At 31.1% G+C, this 19,483-nt stretch overlaps 1 protein-coding gene across 1 annotated transcript; it reads left to right on the top strand.

Moving 5' to 3' along the window:
• Positions 1-8,366: 8,366 nt before the first annotated feature.
• Positions 8,367-10,388, top strand: LOC118206117 (peroxynitrite isomerase THAP4-like). Its single transcript, XM_085822908.1, has 2 exons — positions 8,367-8,560; positions 10,251-10,388. The coding sequence occupies exons 1-2, from the start codon at positions 8,408-8,410 to the stop codon at positions 10,296-10,298; spliced, it is 201 nt and encodes a 66-aa protein (XP_085679034.1). The 5' UTR covers positions 8,367-8,407; the 3' UTR covers positions 10,299-10,388.
• The last annotated feature ends 9,095 nt before the right edge of the window (positions 10,389-19,483 follow it).

Here is a 19,483-nt window from a genome sequence, read left to right as displayed (position 1 = left end):
AGTTATTTATTTAAAAAAGGTTTTGTACGCCTTAAATTTTTATGCTTTTGGAAGTTACCAGAAATATGTTGGTAATGAGAAATATATTAGTAATGACAGATATATTGATATATTGGTTATTAGAGATATGTTGGAAATACAGCTAACCCGTTCGCGATATTCGGACCTCGGACTGAACTAGCAGTGTTCAGCGATTTTACCTCACGGTAGCTGGTGAGATCGATTTAAAATGGGTATAAATAGGAATATGTACTACAATTTCCTTTCACTGCATATGTTGATATATTTATTATACAGTTATATTTATATATTATATAGTTATTTATTTATTCAAAACAAGTTTTGTGTGCCTTAAATTGTTTTGCTTCTGGAAGTTACCAGAGATATATTGTTAATGACAGATATATTGAGCTGAGAAATAAATGTCAAGTTGGTGCATTTGAGAGGTTACATATGCTATTTGTTCTGGTATTTTCACCAAATAGATAAATTTACATAGTTTCCAACAAAACCAAATCAAATTACGATTCAATCGAAAGTTTGGATTTTCTGGTGTCATCAGCGCTGTAGAATGGTACCCACGTATCTATAATTGCACCTACTGACACGGAAGAATGCCAGAGTTCATTTATATAAACAGAAAAATCTTTCCATTATCTTAATGTGAAGCTGTTATGCAATTTTCCCTTCCATTTTATATATATATATATATATATATATATATATATATATATATATATATATATATATATATATATATATATACGAGGGCCATCCAGGAAGTACATTACGTTTCCGTCTGTGTCCGCTAGGGGCGGGGCTAGCGCGGCCATCTTGGGGTCAGAGCGTTGCGCAGCTCAGTCTGCATCTAGCCGTGCTAGTGAGAGGTTCGTGCTGTGCTCCGTTCAGATACTGTGACGGTTTGAAATGTCTGCGTTAATTGAAAATCCCGCGAGCTGCGAGGTGCGCTCAGTAATAAGGTTTCTGACTGCAAAAAACTGTAAACCGATAGAAATCTACCGGCAGCTTCGTGAAGTGTATGGGGACATTATCACTGAAGGTGGAGTGCGTCAGTGGGTCATAAGATTTCAAAATGGCCGAACCAATGTTCACGACGAAGATCGAAGTGGGAGACCCAGCATAGTGACCGCCGAACTTCTCGAAAAAGTCGATGCTAAAGTCCGTGAAAATCGAAATTTCACAATAACGGAACTTTCTTTGAGTTTTCCACAAATTTCGCGAAGTTTGTTGCACGAAATCATCAGCGAAAAGCTTGGTTACCACAAGTTTTGTGCAAGATGGATTCCAAAAATCTTGACAGAGGACCACAAAAATCAGCGAATGGCTGCAGCGTTGAACTTTTTGGACGCTTACCATAAGGATGGTGACTCTTTACTCGATCGCATCGTTACTGGTGACGAAACATGGGTGAAACATGTGAACTGTGAAACGAAATTGCAATCAATGCAGTGGGGGCACACAAGTTCTCCCCAAAAACCCAAGAAATGCATGCAAACAATGTCGGCAAGGAAGATGATGGCGACTGTTTTTTGGGACAGAAAAGGTGTAATTTTGGTGGACTTCCTGGAAAGAGGCACTACAATAAACTCTCAAAGGTATTGCCAAACTCTCCAAAAACTCAGAAGAGCAATTCAAAACAAGCGCAGAGGAATGTTGAGCTCTAAGATCTTGTTGATTCACGACAACGCCCGGCCCCACACGGCAAATGTCACTCGTAAAGTTCTTGAATCTTTTAAGTGGGAGTTGTTTCCTCATCCGCCGTACAGTCCCGACCTGGCACCGAGCGACTTCCACCTATTCCCAGCAATGAAGAAGTGGCTGGCTATGCAGCGTTTTGATGACGACGCACAGCTGCAAGAAGAGGTAACGAAGTGGTTGAAGGCGCAGGCGGCCGAATTTTTCGACGAAGGAATTTCCAAGCTCGTACATCGCTACGATAAATGCCTTAATTTGTATGGTGACTATGTAGAAAAGTAGTATTTGAGTGTGGCTTTCATCTGTATATAATAAAATTTGTTTCCTATACTTTGTTTATTTTTTTATTCCAAAACGTAATCTACTTTCTGGATAGCCCTCGTATATATATATGTTTATGAGTGTGCATTTATATGCAAGATGATATGTTTTGTGATTTAACCTATAGTTATTTAATTCTTTTTATTTTCCTCCCATTACGTTTGTTAAAAATTTCTTATATTTTTACTCACTAGTAACACTAGTAAATCGTTTTTTAATGCATTAATCCAAAGTTTTCTGCTTATTGGTATTTTCGATACATGGTATATTTGTAGCTACGTGATAAGTATAATTCCTGAATAAATAAAATTATTGATATAATCATGGGCTGCTAAAAATTTTAAAAAATTTTGATTCAAATTCAATAGGAATATTAAACACGCGTACGCGATGCTATATTTTAATGATTTGATTTAGGACACTGTTACATAACCTTTTAAGACAAAAAAATATTTTAACCATAAAACTGTTAACAAATAGTTTACAAACATGTAACCTTTTAGAAAATTTCCATTTTGCAAAAGATCATACGTAAAATTATGCTTACGCTGTTCACATATCTGCAGTTTTGTGTAAAATATCCATTGACTCTTCCCATTTCTTTTTTCTGTGCTCTTTACTAAATGTTCTATCAAGTTTATCACTTAACAGCTGCAGAGTTTTTCAAAAAATTTCACCATTTACTCCAACTGATTGGAAATTTCTTATTTGATACCGCCATCCTCATTGAAAAGCAGGTGCTAAGCAGCACTTTTGACAACAAACTACCCCCTTTCCCTGAGCCTCGAGCAATGTAGAGGTGAGACAGACTGGTTGCTATGCAATAAACGTCACAATAAACGTCACTTCCGCATGGAATCTCCGCTTCATTTTCCGCCGACGGAATTTGAAGGGGTCAGACTCGCTCTCCCGTTTGCTGTCAAATGGAAAGAGAATCTCGACTGGTTTTCCAATATCGACCTCGACAGGTGTCCAGACTAGACCCCTAAATTGTGTTTCAGTTTATGTTAGCAATGATATAAATGAAAATCTATAGAATGACACATATAAAAATAAAAGTTAATTATTTTAACGTTAATGATGAACTTTGAATTTCATATTCTAGTAATGTTGAAATTTCTGTGTGTGAGTCATTTCCTGTTAAACTATTTAGAACTGTTTACAGTGGTTCAGGATAGTTAGCATAAAAAGTTTCAAGTTCAGAAAATAGCTATGATGATCTGGTATGAGTATAATAGTATAAAAAGTATTACAGATATCAAATCTTTTCCACTATGGAATAGCATGCACCAGACAGTTTCTTATAGAATGATTTACATACCGTTGTTACTCGCTGAGCACAGTTAAATGTTTTTTCTTACCTTTCATAGCAGTGTTCGTTTTGAAGTAAGTATTAGTAATGAAAGGTTTTTAAAGTAGTTTAGAAAAATTTCTCCATGATGAAAATTAGCTATTATGATGAAAGTATTTTTTCTCACTTGAAGTATCAAAAGGGCACATATATCTGTTTCGAGAAAATTTATTGTTCTGTAATGTAAAACACACAAGTATTTTTTCAGTGATAAATATTGATTAAACTTTAAAAAATAGTTTAATCAATGTTGCTGTAATTTAACACTTTTGATTTTAATGTTTTCAGAAATTGGCTAAATCAAGTTTATCTTTGTGTGACCTTGCATCAAAGGCACCGATAATAAATTTGTTTTGGCATTCACTGCTAAAATGTTTAAGGAAAAACTTATTATTGATGTAAAAGAAGGAACAAATTATATTTATCTTGATAATATGTCTTATGATATGCTTATTTACGGTGTCATGATAATGCAGTAACTTAAAGGGCATTTCATATAACTTGTTTCTTAAGTTGCATAACCTGTTCTCATAACGTTTTGTTATCAAATATATATAAAAGGTAAATTTCTAATCAAATATTCTTCCTTTCACAGCAGTGTTATTTATCGTGATATAACGTGTGTTCGCATTTATTATACAGTTATGATCATTATTCATTATAGAGTTTTATATATTTGTTATATACATTTAATTTATATCATTATGTATTATATGATTTTGCTTTTGGAATATATCATAATATATATTTCGAGTTGCTAATGGAACTACAGTGGCTCCCAAAAGTGTTCGTACACTTATGATTTTCATTGAAATAGGGCTCTATCCATTAATTAAAAGTAAACTTTCTGACTGAGACTTTAATAGTAAGATCTATAATCTATTCGTAACAAAATTATATAAAATATTTTTTAAATGTAGCGAAACTTTAGTTTTAAGAAATTAATAATAAAAAAATCTGATGTGTACACCACATGACTTCCTTGTACGGAATATTAAATTATACGCATTTTTCTTGCATTTTATTTAAACTTATTAGATTGAATTAAACCTACTTCGCCGACAGCGCATAAACCACTATAGAATAAATGCATTCTTTAAAATTCACTTTGTTTACCATAGCGACACTCTGGCGCTAGGTTTACTTAACACTATTATATTTCGTTCATATTATAACTCTGAATGCACAAAATTTATATCATTTAAAGAATTAGCTAATCGTTGCCACATGTTCTATTCAAATACTATGTTAAAGCTAGAATTATGTATAAAAGAAATTAAGCAAACAAAACAGTTTTTCACAGTTGATTGAGTATTTCTCATTCAATTAATTCAGTTCTCACATCGCGACAAGGCAAAAATACATAAAAACTCAAAATATCTGTATCAAAAATTATGAAGTAAATCTTAAACGCTTATTTCCTCGAAAAAATTCAAGAAAGGATTAAGCATGATTTAATTGGCAATAATAAATGAATGCGTTATCTTTGTTGTTGCGAAGCTAAGTTTCTCTAGATTGGCAACAAATCCACTAGTCTCCTGTTTCAAATGTAAACATCAACGGCCGCCATCAAATTAAGAGGTTAGAATAGAAGGAGGGAGGGTTCGCAGTTTCCTCCACTATCGGGGAATGAAACTCCACCGAACAAGCGGCGTCCATGTTAGTAACTTCAAAACAATCATTATGTCGATAAATCCATTTTAAAATCTTGGGATCTTCATTTTCTAAATGCATTAAAAAGGGGAAAATTCTGCAAATATTTTTTTTTAATTTTGAGGATCTGGTTCTAAATCTGGGTGGAGTGGAAAATGCAACGCAATACGGTAATTCTGAAAATCATTGCTCGTGGTAGTACAAACTGAACTGTGATAACTTGAATGCTGTAGAAGACGACACAAATTGCAGTTCCAGATGAATTAAATGCTTTGAGGTCTAGGGAGTAGCAATGGACAATAATAAGAGTGAAATTCAAGGTATAGGGAAGTAGGAATGAAAATTATTATTATCAGATACTGAAATGTTAATGTTACTAAGCATTCTTATTGGAATGTAGGTCTCTTTTAAATAATAATATGATAGTTACCAATAGTTCATTCATGGATATTTTTGATTGGTTATCTTACTGTAATCACATCCTTCAAAATTAAATTGATTGCTTAATTTCACCCTTGATTTTCATACTATAATATTAGTAAAAAGGAAGAAAAATGTCTGCAAGTAAACATAACTCCTGTTTCTCTCTCTCTTTCTCTCTCTCTCGCTATATATATATAGGCATGTTTCTTCATGTGCAACTAAGAAAAACAAATGTGACTTTTTCTTCTTTAAAAAATTTGTGTTAATAAATATGATGAGAATTAAGTTCATTTTAAAGGCTTGACACATGAAATATACATGATCAAAATAAATTAGAAAATTATAAATTACGTGCTTAAGTTGCAATAATTCAGTTGCAATAATTAATACTAACAAAACCAAACATCATATTCCCGTTCTGCAAAGTATAAAAATTCTTCTGCAAAACGGCAAAAATTACCAACACTTTGGTTTATTTGATAACTTTCAAATTCACTCCTTTGTTTGCATTTAGAATTTATAACTTTAATTTTCTACAGAAATTTGTTTTTGATTTTAAAAAATTTCACTGGCATAATTTCATTCACTTCTGCATGCATTGATAGATGCAGAAGGTTTTTGTACCTTACATAATTTTAAACCTTATGTAACCTTTTTAAACCTTATGTATAATTTTAAACCTTAAGTAAAAATCAAAACATAGATCAGAAATTGCATAAAATTTAATTAATAATTACTACTAGTGTCACATGAAATGCTATGAAATTAATAACATAAGAATGAGATAAAATATATAGAATTAATATTCCACATGTGTGAGTTTGGAAGTTTTACGTTAAAAACTTTTCTTTAAATTAATTATTTTTAAAAATGGCCTTTCGTAATTAGAACTTGCAAATCGACTTCACTAATCTTTCATAACATTGTTTTTCTTTTATTAACAAGAAATATTGCTTTCAGTTATTTAATTTAAGATTTCCAAAAATAATGCTACTGAAAAGCATGAATACTTACTTAAATTTGAAATTAATTTGGTTAACTTAAAATAATATTTAAAAAAAATTAATCTTCATATATACGTCTAAAACATCAGACCTTCATAAATTTCTTTTATGTGAACGATATCTGAATTCTGCATTACTTTGGACTAGTAAATCATTGGGGAATTAAATGGCAAGCTATAAGAGAACTAATGTAGTTTACAAATGCACTGAATTTTATTTCCTGAATTAACTTTAAAAAGTAAAATTTTTTTCATATTTGCATCATTTGATTGATAGAATATGGCAAAGCATGCAAAGGCTATCAGCCTAAAGGAAAGTATATATTCATGGACGGCTTTGTAAGGAAAAATAGCTTGCAATTCCATTTATTCATGTGGGTATATAGTATATATATTTACATTGTTAAATGCTAAATTCAATGCTTCATTAAAATTTAATTATTATTTTATTTTTAATACTAACATACAGATACAGAATTGTTTTAAATTCCAATAAACAATCATAATTTATTTTAAAGAAAACTTATTTTATGATTTACATATTATATTACATGAATAAGAGAAACATTTGTCAAGAAATGTATTAAACTTGTATTAGCAAATTCATGCTATCCTAGTAACAAGACTATCATACTTCAAAACTGTATTAAAACTGGGCAAAATAAAATCAACATAAATTCTACATTAAATGTTTAAAACTTAAAAGTATGCAGTGGTAGATATTTATACAATATAATAAATTTTGTCATTTATAAAATAATAATGAAATGATATTTTTGGAAATAATGTACAAAATTTTAGTTTTCGTTTATAACTAGTTTAACGAATTTTTAGAAAAATATTTTAGGTCATTTCCATCTTTACCCTGTTGATATTGGTATATTAAAATATATGGAATAATTAAGTTGCATCTAGTTAGTAAAACAGAACATTACGAAAAGTATTTGATGCGACATATTTTTAATCAATATAATTACTTCATTTTGGAATTATAACATTTTCGTAAGAAATTAATAAGTGAAAAAAATAATATTATTACACTCAAGAATAAATGAGATTCTCGACCGCGTTGTTCAAGTTTTTGTAATTTTACTTCATAACACACTCGTACATAAACATATTATTAGACTGAATTATAAACCAAGTATAATTAATCAGGTAATCCTAAAGAAAGAATAAACTAAACCTAGTAAACAAAAAATATATACATTACATTCAGAATTCCAAATGTTTACATAAACTTTTCTCGCAAGGCCTGCCGGGAAAAAGATGTCAAACGTTCTTTGGTCAGACGATTGCAAACGAACGCTAACATAATTAATATTGGTTTCAACAACCACATTACCGGTTCAATTAAATACCACAACAGTGATTTAATTTTGGAATAATTAGTTATAAATAATAATACGGGCAATTTAAGGCGTAATTTATCGGATGCACAATGACAAAATACTACTATTAGATTTGCATTTGGAATAAATATTTTGCACTCTTTCAACTCATTAGACATTACGAACACTGATATTAATTAATCGCTAAGCTTAAACGTTTAAATACTTACTCACTACATGTAACAGTGCAAAGTGCATGAGAATAATCTGCATAAAATGAACAAAAAAAATATTTCAAACAGTAATTGTAAACATTTTCTTACTTACCTGCGCTATATAAGCAGCATGCATTCAGCCATGTTTTTTCTGCAACTAGCTTTCAAACACTTTTCTCCTGATTGGCTAAGGGCCCTAGTCTGGATACCGTCGAGATAGAAGAACGGGTCGCTTTTTGCGATCTACTCGACAGAGAGAGAGTCTGGTGTCATCGTCTCGATCTAAGGCTCCTATATACCAGGCTGAATCATCAGGCATTCGCGATCCCAAGTGGGAGATTTAATGGCGGCTGTGTAGTTACGGTACAACAATTTTTTGTGTTTTTTGTGTAAAATGGGCGGATGTGCAGCTATTAATTGTTCAAATCATTCACGGAAAGGTCATACATTGGTAAAATTTCCGAAAAATGAAGAAAGAAGAAAAATATGGGTAAATAATTGCCGAAGAGACAATTGGAAACCTGTTCCAGGCGCTGAACTTTGCTTAGTAAGTATAATGTTAATTACGCCTTCATTTAGAGTTTATATCTTCTCTGATGTTTATAATGTGCAAGAAAAATGAAATTCTTGTGTACAATAACCTGAGTATCTGCTAATTTCTGTAATAATAGCTATAATTAAATTAGTCTAGGGTTAATGTACCCGTCGCCAAACATCGCCAATGTGGATGTTTTGAATGTGGAAAAGAAATTTCTCTTCTAATATAAAGCGCAAATTTTGTTTTCCTGTGCTAATTGTGGAAATTATACTAATGTAACATGAAAATCATTAGCATATTGAAATTTATTAAAAAACAAATCATAATTTGGAAAGTCAAGATAAAATCTGAATGTTTGCTAAAGATATATGTAACATTATACTATAGTTGCAATATCGTTGGAATGATATATAATTTTTTTCTTTATTTTATAATCACTATTGTTAAAAAGTTAGATGAGTTGTTTATGCACGGTGCCCACTAATGTTTCTTGGTTAAAATAACTTCCAGAATTTTGACATTGACATCTGAAGTCAATAGAATAAATTGAATACTATGAGACAAAATATATATAATCTGACTTCAATAATTGCAAGTACCATATATTTATAATCACAGTATTATACAATTTGGCAATGGAGTAAAGATTTAGAAATGAATGCAGAACATTCAAATAAGCACAGAAAACTTGTGAAACTGCATGTGTATTTTTCAAAAATAATTGTAGCGTTTTTAATGCATGTGTAGTGTTTAATGCATGCATAACAATCAAATAAATCTGCCTGTAATGATGAATTTCAAAGGCCAAGCCAAAATCCTTTCATGAATTTGATACTTCTAAAGAATGTGATCTCGTCAAATTAAATCCTCATGACATTGATAAACAGTTATTACTGATCTGTGTTACAAAACAGATTTTTATACATGATAAATAATATTTTCTGAAGCGTTATTTTGTGTTGTCATCTCTAAATAAGAAATTGCCTACAAATTCAGAAAGCTACTGAACTACGTTCTAGAGTTTTTAATAACTTTAATTGGATATGTCTGTGCCGATGTAATTTAAAAAATTGTCGTTTAAACTGGCCTTGATGCTTTTTAAAATGCATGTTGGCACTGTGCTCCGAAATTAGGCCTATGTTTTGAATGATTAGAGAATTAAAAATTAAATATTTCAATTAGAGCAATAAACATTACTAGAATTATAACAAGAATCATAGTCTGCTCTAATTATAAATGTATTTATCGGCCTAGTATTTTAAAAGTTGGTTGAAGTGAACTCATATTTTCTTATCTATTGTAAGAGCACTATAGCAAGAAATATAAAGTTTTATTTTAGTTGTTTTTAATGTTATAGCAAAACACTATTTCATTTAATTTTTGAATAATGTTCTAAAGAACACTTTAAATTATAGGCAAAAAATAAATATTGGATAATTAAATTCTGCCCAAGCTTATAAGATGCTGCTGCTGATATGTTAGACATGGTTTGTTTATTGTTTCAGTTTTTTATAATACTGGGCCTAATTTAATAACCTGCATATTTATTTATTGCCTATACTTACTTACAGTTCATGCTTGCTGCCTTTGGCACAACCTCACTGTGTGAAACACTTTTCTCACATTTCTTTCGTGTGGTTTGTTTTTTGTACTTTTATTTATTTTGTATACTTTTTTTTATTACTTTATGTATTTACAGGATCATTTTGAGGAATCTCAATTTGAGTCACTATGCAAAGATAGTTAAAAACTAAGAAAAACTGCAGTACCAACACTCTTTAGCATTTCAAATCCACCACCATCTGTAACTGACAAGAGGATAAGAGAAGTACGATGTCCTAAGCCAAATACTGAAGTGGTAAGTTATTTAATATTCTCCAAAAAAATTGTTGAAAAAATCATTGTTATTACAAATATATTAATTCATCCAACCATTGTTTAAAAAAATAATCACAGCATAACATGTTTACTATTTCTTTTTGAATTTAGGAAAATCTACCTGCTTCAAATGAAGAGTTGTTTAAAAAAATAGAATTCCTTCAGCAACAGCTTCAAGAAAAAAATGCAAAATTGACATCATTTTTGTCCGATGAGCAAGTAGGAGCCCTTGCTGTGCAGTCAAAAAGGAACTGGTCAGAAAAGTCTATTATAAAAGGACTGAAGATGCGATTTGCTTTGGGCAAACATGGATATAATTACCTCAGAAGTACTGGATATCCAGCACCATCGTACAGTACCTTGAACAGGAGGATTAGGGACATAAAAATAAATTTCGGCATTCTAGAAAATTTGTTTTTTTTTCTTCAAGACAAAAGTTCATTCATTGGATGCTCTTGATAGGAACTGCTGCCTTTTAGTTGACGAAATGGAAATAGCTTCATATCAAGATTTTGATACATCGTCTAAGTCATTCATTGGAAATGTTATGTTAGGAAAACCTGCAGTTGCTAAGCATTACAATAGTGTAATAGTGTTAGAGACCTTAAAACATCATGGAAGCAGATTGTTGCCAATGAATTAACAGGGTCTTCAACATCAGGTTCTGACATGAAAAATCTAATTCATAGAACTGTAGTAGCAGCTACAGAAATAGGTTTAACTGTAAGAGCCTCTGTTTCAGATATGGGAAGCAATAACAGAGCAATGTGGTCGTCATTGGATGTATCTGTCTCTAGGACAGATAGGAAGACAAATTACAACATTGGAGGACCTGATGTTTTCATTCACAGTATTGCAGATGTACCACATCTCATTAAAAATATGAGAAATGCATTTCTTTCAAGTATTATAATATTACCAGAGGAATTTCGCCAGCAGCATGTCTTGCCATCGAGGATAGTATCTTCAGTGTATGTGAAACGACTCTGGTCAAGTGAGATAGAATCAGATGGTGCCCTGAGATCTCTACATCACTTGAACAGAGTTCATCTCTTCCCAACACACTTTTCCTCGATGAATGGGGCATCTGCTGTGCAATTGTTTTCTGTAAAAACAGCTGCTGCTATTGAAAAAGCAGTTATTTTACACCAAGTTGCAAAAGAAGCATTAACTTCATAGTGCATAGTGGCTGAGACTTGTAGCAGAATGGTTTACAATTATGACTGCAAGGCATCCAAAAAAAGGCATCACTATCAAAAATCAAGATGATAAATTTAATATTTTATTAAAATTCATTCATGTGACTGAAACTGTTCAGTTTGGGAAAGCATGGAAGCCATTTCAAACTGGCATTATTATGAGCACATTGAGTGTTGTGAAACTCTCAAAAGAATTATTTTCCGAGGGGTTTACATTTTTCTTACCAGGCAGGTTGACACAAGATGCGCTGAAAAATGCCTTTTCTCAGATTAGACGAAAGTCGGGTGCAAAGCCTACTGCTTTGCAAGCCAAGAGAGCACTGAAATTAGTGTGCCTATCACAGTTCATTTCAGATATCAATAATCCAAATTATTGTTCTGAAAGTGACCACAGCCTCTTTGATGCTTCTGAATTAGAGGTTGCTATCAGAAAGGAGGCCTTGCATCCTATCTCCAATTCTGTAGTGCCATCTACCTCTTCTGCAGTGGCAGTGAAACGTCGCTTGCCCCCAGCTGTGGAAGAAAATTATATACATTACATCGCAGGAGCCATATATAATAAGTTGTTGGAAAAAAAGCATATGTGAAAATTGTAAAACAGCTATGACCATTTTAGAGAACATGCTGGAGCCTGACATACCCGAGCTTCGCAAAATTCTTACAAAACATAGCAATAAAGGTGGACTGAAGGTCATCTCTTCAGGAATGTATCGAATATGTAGGGAAGCTGAACGAGATTTTCAAAAATGTAAAGATGTACTCCTTCGTTTACAATCAGCCATCACAAAAGAATTAGTTGAAAGAACAATTGATAAATGTACGCATGTGGCCATGCCAGAATGCTGTAATCTTAAGAAAGTAATTTTTGATAATTGTTTTATTACTAGATGCAAAGGCCTTACACAGCATCTTATCAACAAAAGAGCCCATAACGTTTCATATTCATCAGCATCGGCCAATAAGAAACAAAAAGTAAAATAAAATAATTTTAGAAGGTATGTATGTTTTATATTAGATAATTTATGTGTTTTATGTAATATGTATTACTTTTTCCTAGGCCACGAGTATATAAATTTCTGTGTTTGATGTTATATACGTTACTTTCTCCTAGGTTATGAGTATATTATTATGGTATTATTTTCTTGTTTCTAATATATAGAAATAAAGCATATTTTCCAGTATAAAATTTCAGTTAAGTTTTACTTAAAAGTATGGGAAAGCAGATTTGTTTCATGCATGATCTTTATAATACTGGTATGAAATGAATGAATTTTAATCTGTAAACAATTTTTTTGTTAATATTGAAATGTGTTTCTTTGGGTACATTTTTAGGCACTTGTGGATCATGTCAGACAACATGCAACAGAAAAAAGATGTCCAGCGTGCATAAATTTTCCCATTTTGTTATTCCATATTGCTTTATTTGAAGTACTGGATGATTGTGCTGTTTCAGTGAACCTTCATGGATATGTGTCAAATTGTGTATCCTGTATATTATGTGTATCCTGTTTTTGAAGCGTACTCATTTTATTCATTTTAGTAATGCATGAATAAAAGATGGTATGTGTTACTTCATTTTATCTGAATTTCAAGGATAATCCTTTTCATTTTTATATGGCATGTTATCAGTATAAAGGCTAGTGAAAATAAATTGGTATGTGTATCTGTTTTTGAAGTGAAATGCTTAAATAAAAAGATGGTGTGTGTTTCTTCATTTAAAAAAATTTCAAGGATAGTATTTTTCAGCGTTGTACTGTTTGTTATTTCTCAATGTAAAGGGTAACAAGGGGAAAAAACTGGTATGGTACATCTGTTTTTAAAGCAAGATAATTTTATTTATTTCTTTAGTGATGCATATATATATGTAGAAGGTGTTTGGTCCAACTGAAGTTATAATAAATCTAATTTTACTAGATCTCTCCCTCCCCTCAGGTGTAGAAAGTTTATTTGCAGAATTAATTCATTTCTGATAAACTTATTAATTTTTATATAACATGTTATTAAGTTATACATTTTACTACTGTGTAATAAACTTGTATTTAGGGCAAAAAATTAACTATAATTTTGCATCTGGTGACTAAGATCATGTGCTTAAGTCCGTTACAATTATGCGACTACAAACGCTGACGGTTTACGGAAGTTAGCGGGTCTCACGTGACTGGTGGCAACAATACGTCACAAACTATTTGTCTGGGTTACTATAATTGGCTGTTTTCCACTTTTTTATGTGAATTTCGAGAAGTTTAGTTTATAGAAAATCCTTAATATCATGATGTAAACAAACACCGATGGCAAAAAATTATTTGGTAACTACATCCATTACGTATTGATAAATGTTTCGACATGATTACATATAACTGCATTAATAACCAAATAAAACAAACTTAGATTACAAATGCGTTATGGGGGATGTTTCCATAACCGGCACTTGGCGAAATTGCGGATTTGTTTACATCGGAAGTGAGCGTACGTGCGCCAGAATATGGTAACCCTGATAATTGTTGCAACCCACACAGGGAATTTTCCTGAAGGAGGAAAAGGGAAATTTTCTGTTTACTTTTCGAAAATTACGGTAAGAGAAAATAAAGTTTGAAAGTCGCAAATCATTATTAGTTCATATTTTCGCAAAACGTTTATGGGGTTTGGGGAGTTAAAAAATGCAGCAAATTATTATTATTAACATAACAAAATGTTCCTTTTTTAGGTATTATATATGTTATAAATATTGCTATTTAAAGTTTTTTATATTTTCGCAAAACGTTTATGGGGTTTGGGGAGTTAAAAAATGCAGCAAATTATTATTATTAACATAACAAAATGTTCCTTTTTTAGGTATTATATATGTTATAAATATTGCTATTGCCATGAAGACAAACTGGGCAAAGTTAAAATGATACCAACAACAACAGCATTTAATTTATTATAGCTTTTTTCTTACTTTTACTAGAATTCTAATGATAAAATAATTAGTGCATTTAAATACATATTAAATGAAAATATTAAAATAGATATGGAGATGCATTAAATATGATTTGGACTAATTTAATTATGTATTCTTACATATATAGCTATGCACATTTAATTTTTCTCAATAAAAATAATTAAGCTATCCTTATTATTTTTATATGTCTATACATTTTTTAACTCTGCACATAGCTACTCAGAAAGAAAGATATATGGGTAGGATATAAGAAGATAAAAATTATTAATCTTCCCTTCAAAGTCAAATGGATATAGCTGTAGTATATGATTTCAAAAAAAGTAAATCATTAGAATATTAAGCTGAAAATATAAGTCTGAAGGAAAGAGATTTTTCTTAAATTCAAACTGTGCACAAAACATTTCAGATGCATTCAAACTCTGAACTGGAACATGTTAATTTACTGTTGTGGAACTAATATGAAAACAATATTGTTGACAGTATAGTAGTGTACCACCAAAGAATTTATGCTGGGAGAAGAAGCAAAGCTTCGATGACACCACAAAGCCAAATGATAACTGGCTTAATTTTTACCCTTTTTATGCATAAAATGTCATAGTTGTTAGTATCTCATTAAAATGTATTTTCTAATAATATAATGATTTGCAAATGATGGAAATTTACTTGTCATTAAAACATTTTGTTCTAAACATGCTTCAGCTTATCAAAGAAGTTAAAGCTATTCCAACCTATCCCCCATATTAAAGTTTTTTTGATTAAATCAGGTTCATGTCTAATGCATCAAAAATATAAATAAACTTTCTTTAGTATTTGTCAAACATCAGTTCTCATGGCCTTAAATTGGATGCAAGATTTATTTCACAAAGTTATATTTTCACTTATGGGGTACAAAGTTATATTTTCACTAGTAAAGTTTCACTTATGGGGCAAAACTTTTAAATTTGTTATTTGAATCTGTTACATTAGTCTTTATTTTAAAGAATATATTGTATGTCATATGGCCATGAAGGCAAACTGGTTAAAGTAGAAATGAAATCAAACTTTCTAATTAATGTGATTTGAAGCCATTGTGTTATACTTCGAGGAATATGTTATATGGTAAATATGTGTGCTCATGTTTTTCCTGGAAAGGGCATAACATTTTTTTTACAGAAATAAGTTACCAACCTAAATCTATTGTCATGGCAATTAAATTTTTCTGAAAGAGCAGGATTATTTATAAGCCAAGTGCTAAACCTTTGTATTGTTACCCTGATCATGAAATTTTAAATGGTGATTTAATTTCTTTTTTCAGGTTGAACTGCCCTTCAATGAAAGCTTTTGCTCGATGTGTGGCCTGTAATAGCAATAAATGGGACTTTTGTGAACTGAAATCTGTTAGGCTTTCCAAAATCCAGAAAGGTAAAGTTTAACTTTTTATTTAAGCCTAATGTTCTTAAAATATATTAGAATATCCATAGGTGACATTTGATTATTGTTTAATAAAGACACCATAACAAAATAAGCTGATTGAATCACCAAATTTGTAACTTGTAACTTTTAAATATATCCAGACTGTCTGCTTTAATAAGGAAGTAACATACAGTGCATATATAGTAGTGTTTTGATTTTCATTTATCATTTTATTCTGTTTTAAGTATGAGTTCAGCAATGCTCCAACATAAGGTATTCCAATTTATATGAGCTTTAAGTCGTACAGCTCCTTATTTTATTTTGCATATTTATACTTGTTGTTTTGAAATTGTCAATAATTCATAAAATGCTGATGAACAAAACATTACTATGCCTATATATAAGAATTAGCTTTAATGAAATAAGAAGCATCAAAGTATATGCTAATTGCCATAAAACTCCATACCCTTCTTCAAAACAGTACTTCAGTTATAACTGTGTTAACAGACGATGCAGTTGTTCAACATTTTTATACACTGTGCTGTTACTTTCATACTTTGGTTCAGGAAAGTAAATGGGATTTGATATTCTATATTTCTTCTTTTTCCCCACATTATAATTATGAATCGAGTTATCAGAAAAGAATAATTAATTTTATGAAACCATTAGCATCAGAATAACTCCATTTCTTGCACATGTACTTTTTGTTTCCAATGGTGGATGCTTGCCTATGCCGGCATTGGCCACTCCTAAAATCAGATATGGTGATCTATTATGGAGGCACCTAATAGGCAGGCCACCTTTGCCTCCTATGAAGGGACAGATAATTTACATCCATGCCTTGTTCGTTATTCGAACCCGGGTCCCTCAGTATTGTACTCAGGCTTCCCTAATCACTATACCATCCGGGCAGCTATGACTTTATTTTAATATGCTATTTTGTATTGATATGTAATATGAAAAATACATTTTTATTATGTATTTTTTAAAACAAGTGCTTTTTAGTCATTGGTTCTATTTAACTAGAATTCACATGTATTGTTTTATATGCAAAATAAATACGACCCAGACTGATTGGAATCTGACTTCAGAGCTTTCGCTCATCGCATCTGTCACATAACTTCAGAGCTATAACTGTGTTATATTTAATTTTTAGTACTTAAATATTAATTTGTTAAAGTTAAAAAGTAATAAAGCTGAAGAATGTCAATGTGATATATTTCTTAACAATAATGTGCAGTAGTCCCTCTTTAAAAATGGTTTTGATTATCTGCAGACAATAAAAATTGAGAAAATTATGAAAATTAGATTATTTTGTTGAATTCAAATTGGCCAAATGATAAAGATATACAGTCAAAAGTCGTTAATTCGGACACCCATAATCCGGACCTCAAAGCTACAAACTTTCTGCGCATGCGTTCCGTTCACGCATGCGCACAGGCGTTTAAGAGTGCGCGTAAGACCTTTACGGCTGCAAATATGTTTGTGCACATGCGTGTTTAATGCGTAACAGAGGTATAAGCTAAGCTAAAATTATCTGATTCAGTTAATGTTGCACATTGCGTTGCTCCTTAATCTTCGAATTGGATCCGGCTTATTGTTTTTTGCAGACTTTTAGAACAATTTCATAAAAGTAAGCTTGAACTTTTGATTATGTCAAATAGAATTTCCGATATATATTTACTAATATGTAATTTATATCTACAAAGCGAAAGTATGTTCTGAAATCCGAAATCTGTTTATCAATTTCACGCCGCGGATCGGAAGTTGATCTGTCAGCACTATCCTTATCTTCAGGGCAGATGTTTTTATTTTATTTGGCTTATAATTCCTTACTAAGTATAGTATTTCATGTCTATGTACTCCGTCTTTGATATGATTTAAATCAAGTTCCTCGTCATTATAATTCGCTTCCGATAGTGAAGAAAGTGACCAGAGGTTATTGAAAACGAAAACATTTCCATTGACAAATTAGTCAGTATTCTCAACACAGCAATTATAGGACTTGAACAGCGGAACTTTGTAACTGAAGAAGAAATTATGTCTGTTTATAGAATTAAAGAGAAAGTATTATCACATAAAACAAAGCAACTTAAACAACTTACATTGAAAGAAATGTTTAATAAAGTAAACAAATAAATATTAAGCTTTTTCTTTTTGTAAATTTTGATACCCTTTAGATCATAATTGTTCTTTATTTCATAAATTACGGTTTCATATTTTTAATTTTGTAATTTCTGCATGCCATCTTACCAGATTTAAACTGATGATCTATAATCCGGTAAAATCGATAATCCGGAATCGCCGAAGTCCCGATGAGTCCGGATTAACGACTTTTGACTGTACTTGCATATAAATCACTTCTGCATATGATTGAAGCTTTACAATATGTGCTTGTTAACTTCAGTTGTCTATAGTATTATTATTATGACAGTTTAACACTTGATATTTGCAGCACATTACCTCAGATTAGAACTATAGGATAAAATGTAGTTGAAAACTTTGGGAGGTTATAAATGAAATAAACGCAGAAGAAATTAACTCAAGCCATTACTATTGTGAATGAATAACAGAGCAGTTAGAAAATTTATTATAATTCAGAATTAATGTTTAGTACTGGCAAAGAGAAAGTGAATAGTGTATTAAGTTAGATAGTTTTCACAATAGAAATATTAACTTAAATAAAAAGAACAAAACTATAAATTTTCCCTCATTAATTATTAATATTTTTATTATGTTTCATTATTAAACATGTTTATTACTTGTGTATCCTGCCAAATAGACTAGCTGCATGGAAGTTTTCATAATTTTCTCTATGTGTGACATGAATTTATGCATCCAAAATGCTAACCTTTGTATGCAACACTCACTCATTTCTAATGCTTTAAAGTCCCAATACTCGTTTAATTTAGCATTTGCAGTATCAGCGTTGTTACACTATGAGTATTACTAATATTTTAATTCAGTGCTGCTTTTTAATTACTTTCACATTTATTTTATTCAATAAATAAATTAACTAAAATATAAAATTTATTGTGAATCAATTTTGTAATTATTTATGTTTATAATTTTTATCCCTTCCAGCTGATTAGGTGTGCAGAAGCAGCTGACTTGTAAATGTGAAGGAGGTATTTGCTTAGTTATGCAGTAGAATTCACCACCCTGCGGCAAGCTTCATTAAAGCTGTGAACAGCCAAGCTAACCATCTTCAGGGCAAGTGGCTGCATCAAGCAAACCCAGTGACATTCCAAAGAGGAATGTCAGTCAAAATAAAAACTTAATACCTAAATCTCGGAAAATCAGACAATTAAGCCACAAATCTTGTGACCAATTTTTCAGTTGCTGTGCTTAGTGCGATAAAGTTATATGGTCATTATTATTATCATATTGGTCATTATGTTCCAAAATAGATGCTCTTTTTATATAGAACTATATAAATGTAGAAAATCTGAGAAGTTAATTTTATATGGAAAGCCTTCGTGCAAAATTAATAGCATCTTGTTAATTTCATATATGTTTTGT

The sequence above is a fragment of the Stegodyphus dumicola genome, chromosome 8, assembly GCF_044657685.1.
Source record: "Stegodyphus dumicola isolate Sdum_Otavi_A_Nest chromosome 8, ASM4465768v1".
Lineage (NCBI taxonomy): Eukaryota > Metazoa > Arthropoda > Arachnida > Araneae > Eresidae > Stegodyphus > Stegodyphus dumicola.
This window is presented reverse-complemented; position numbering and strand designations above follow the sequence as displayed.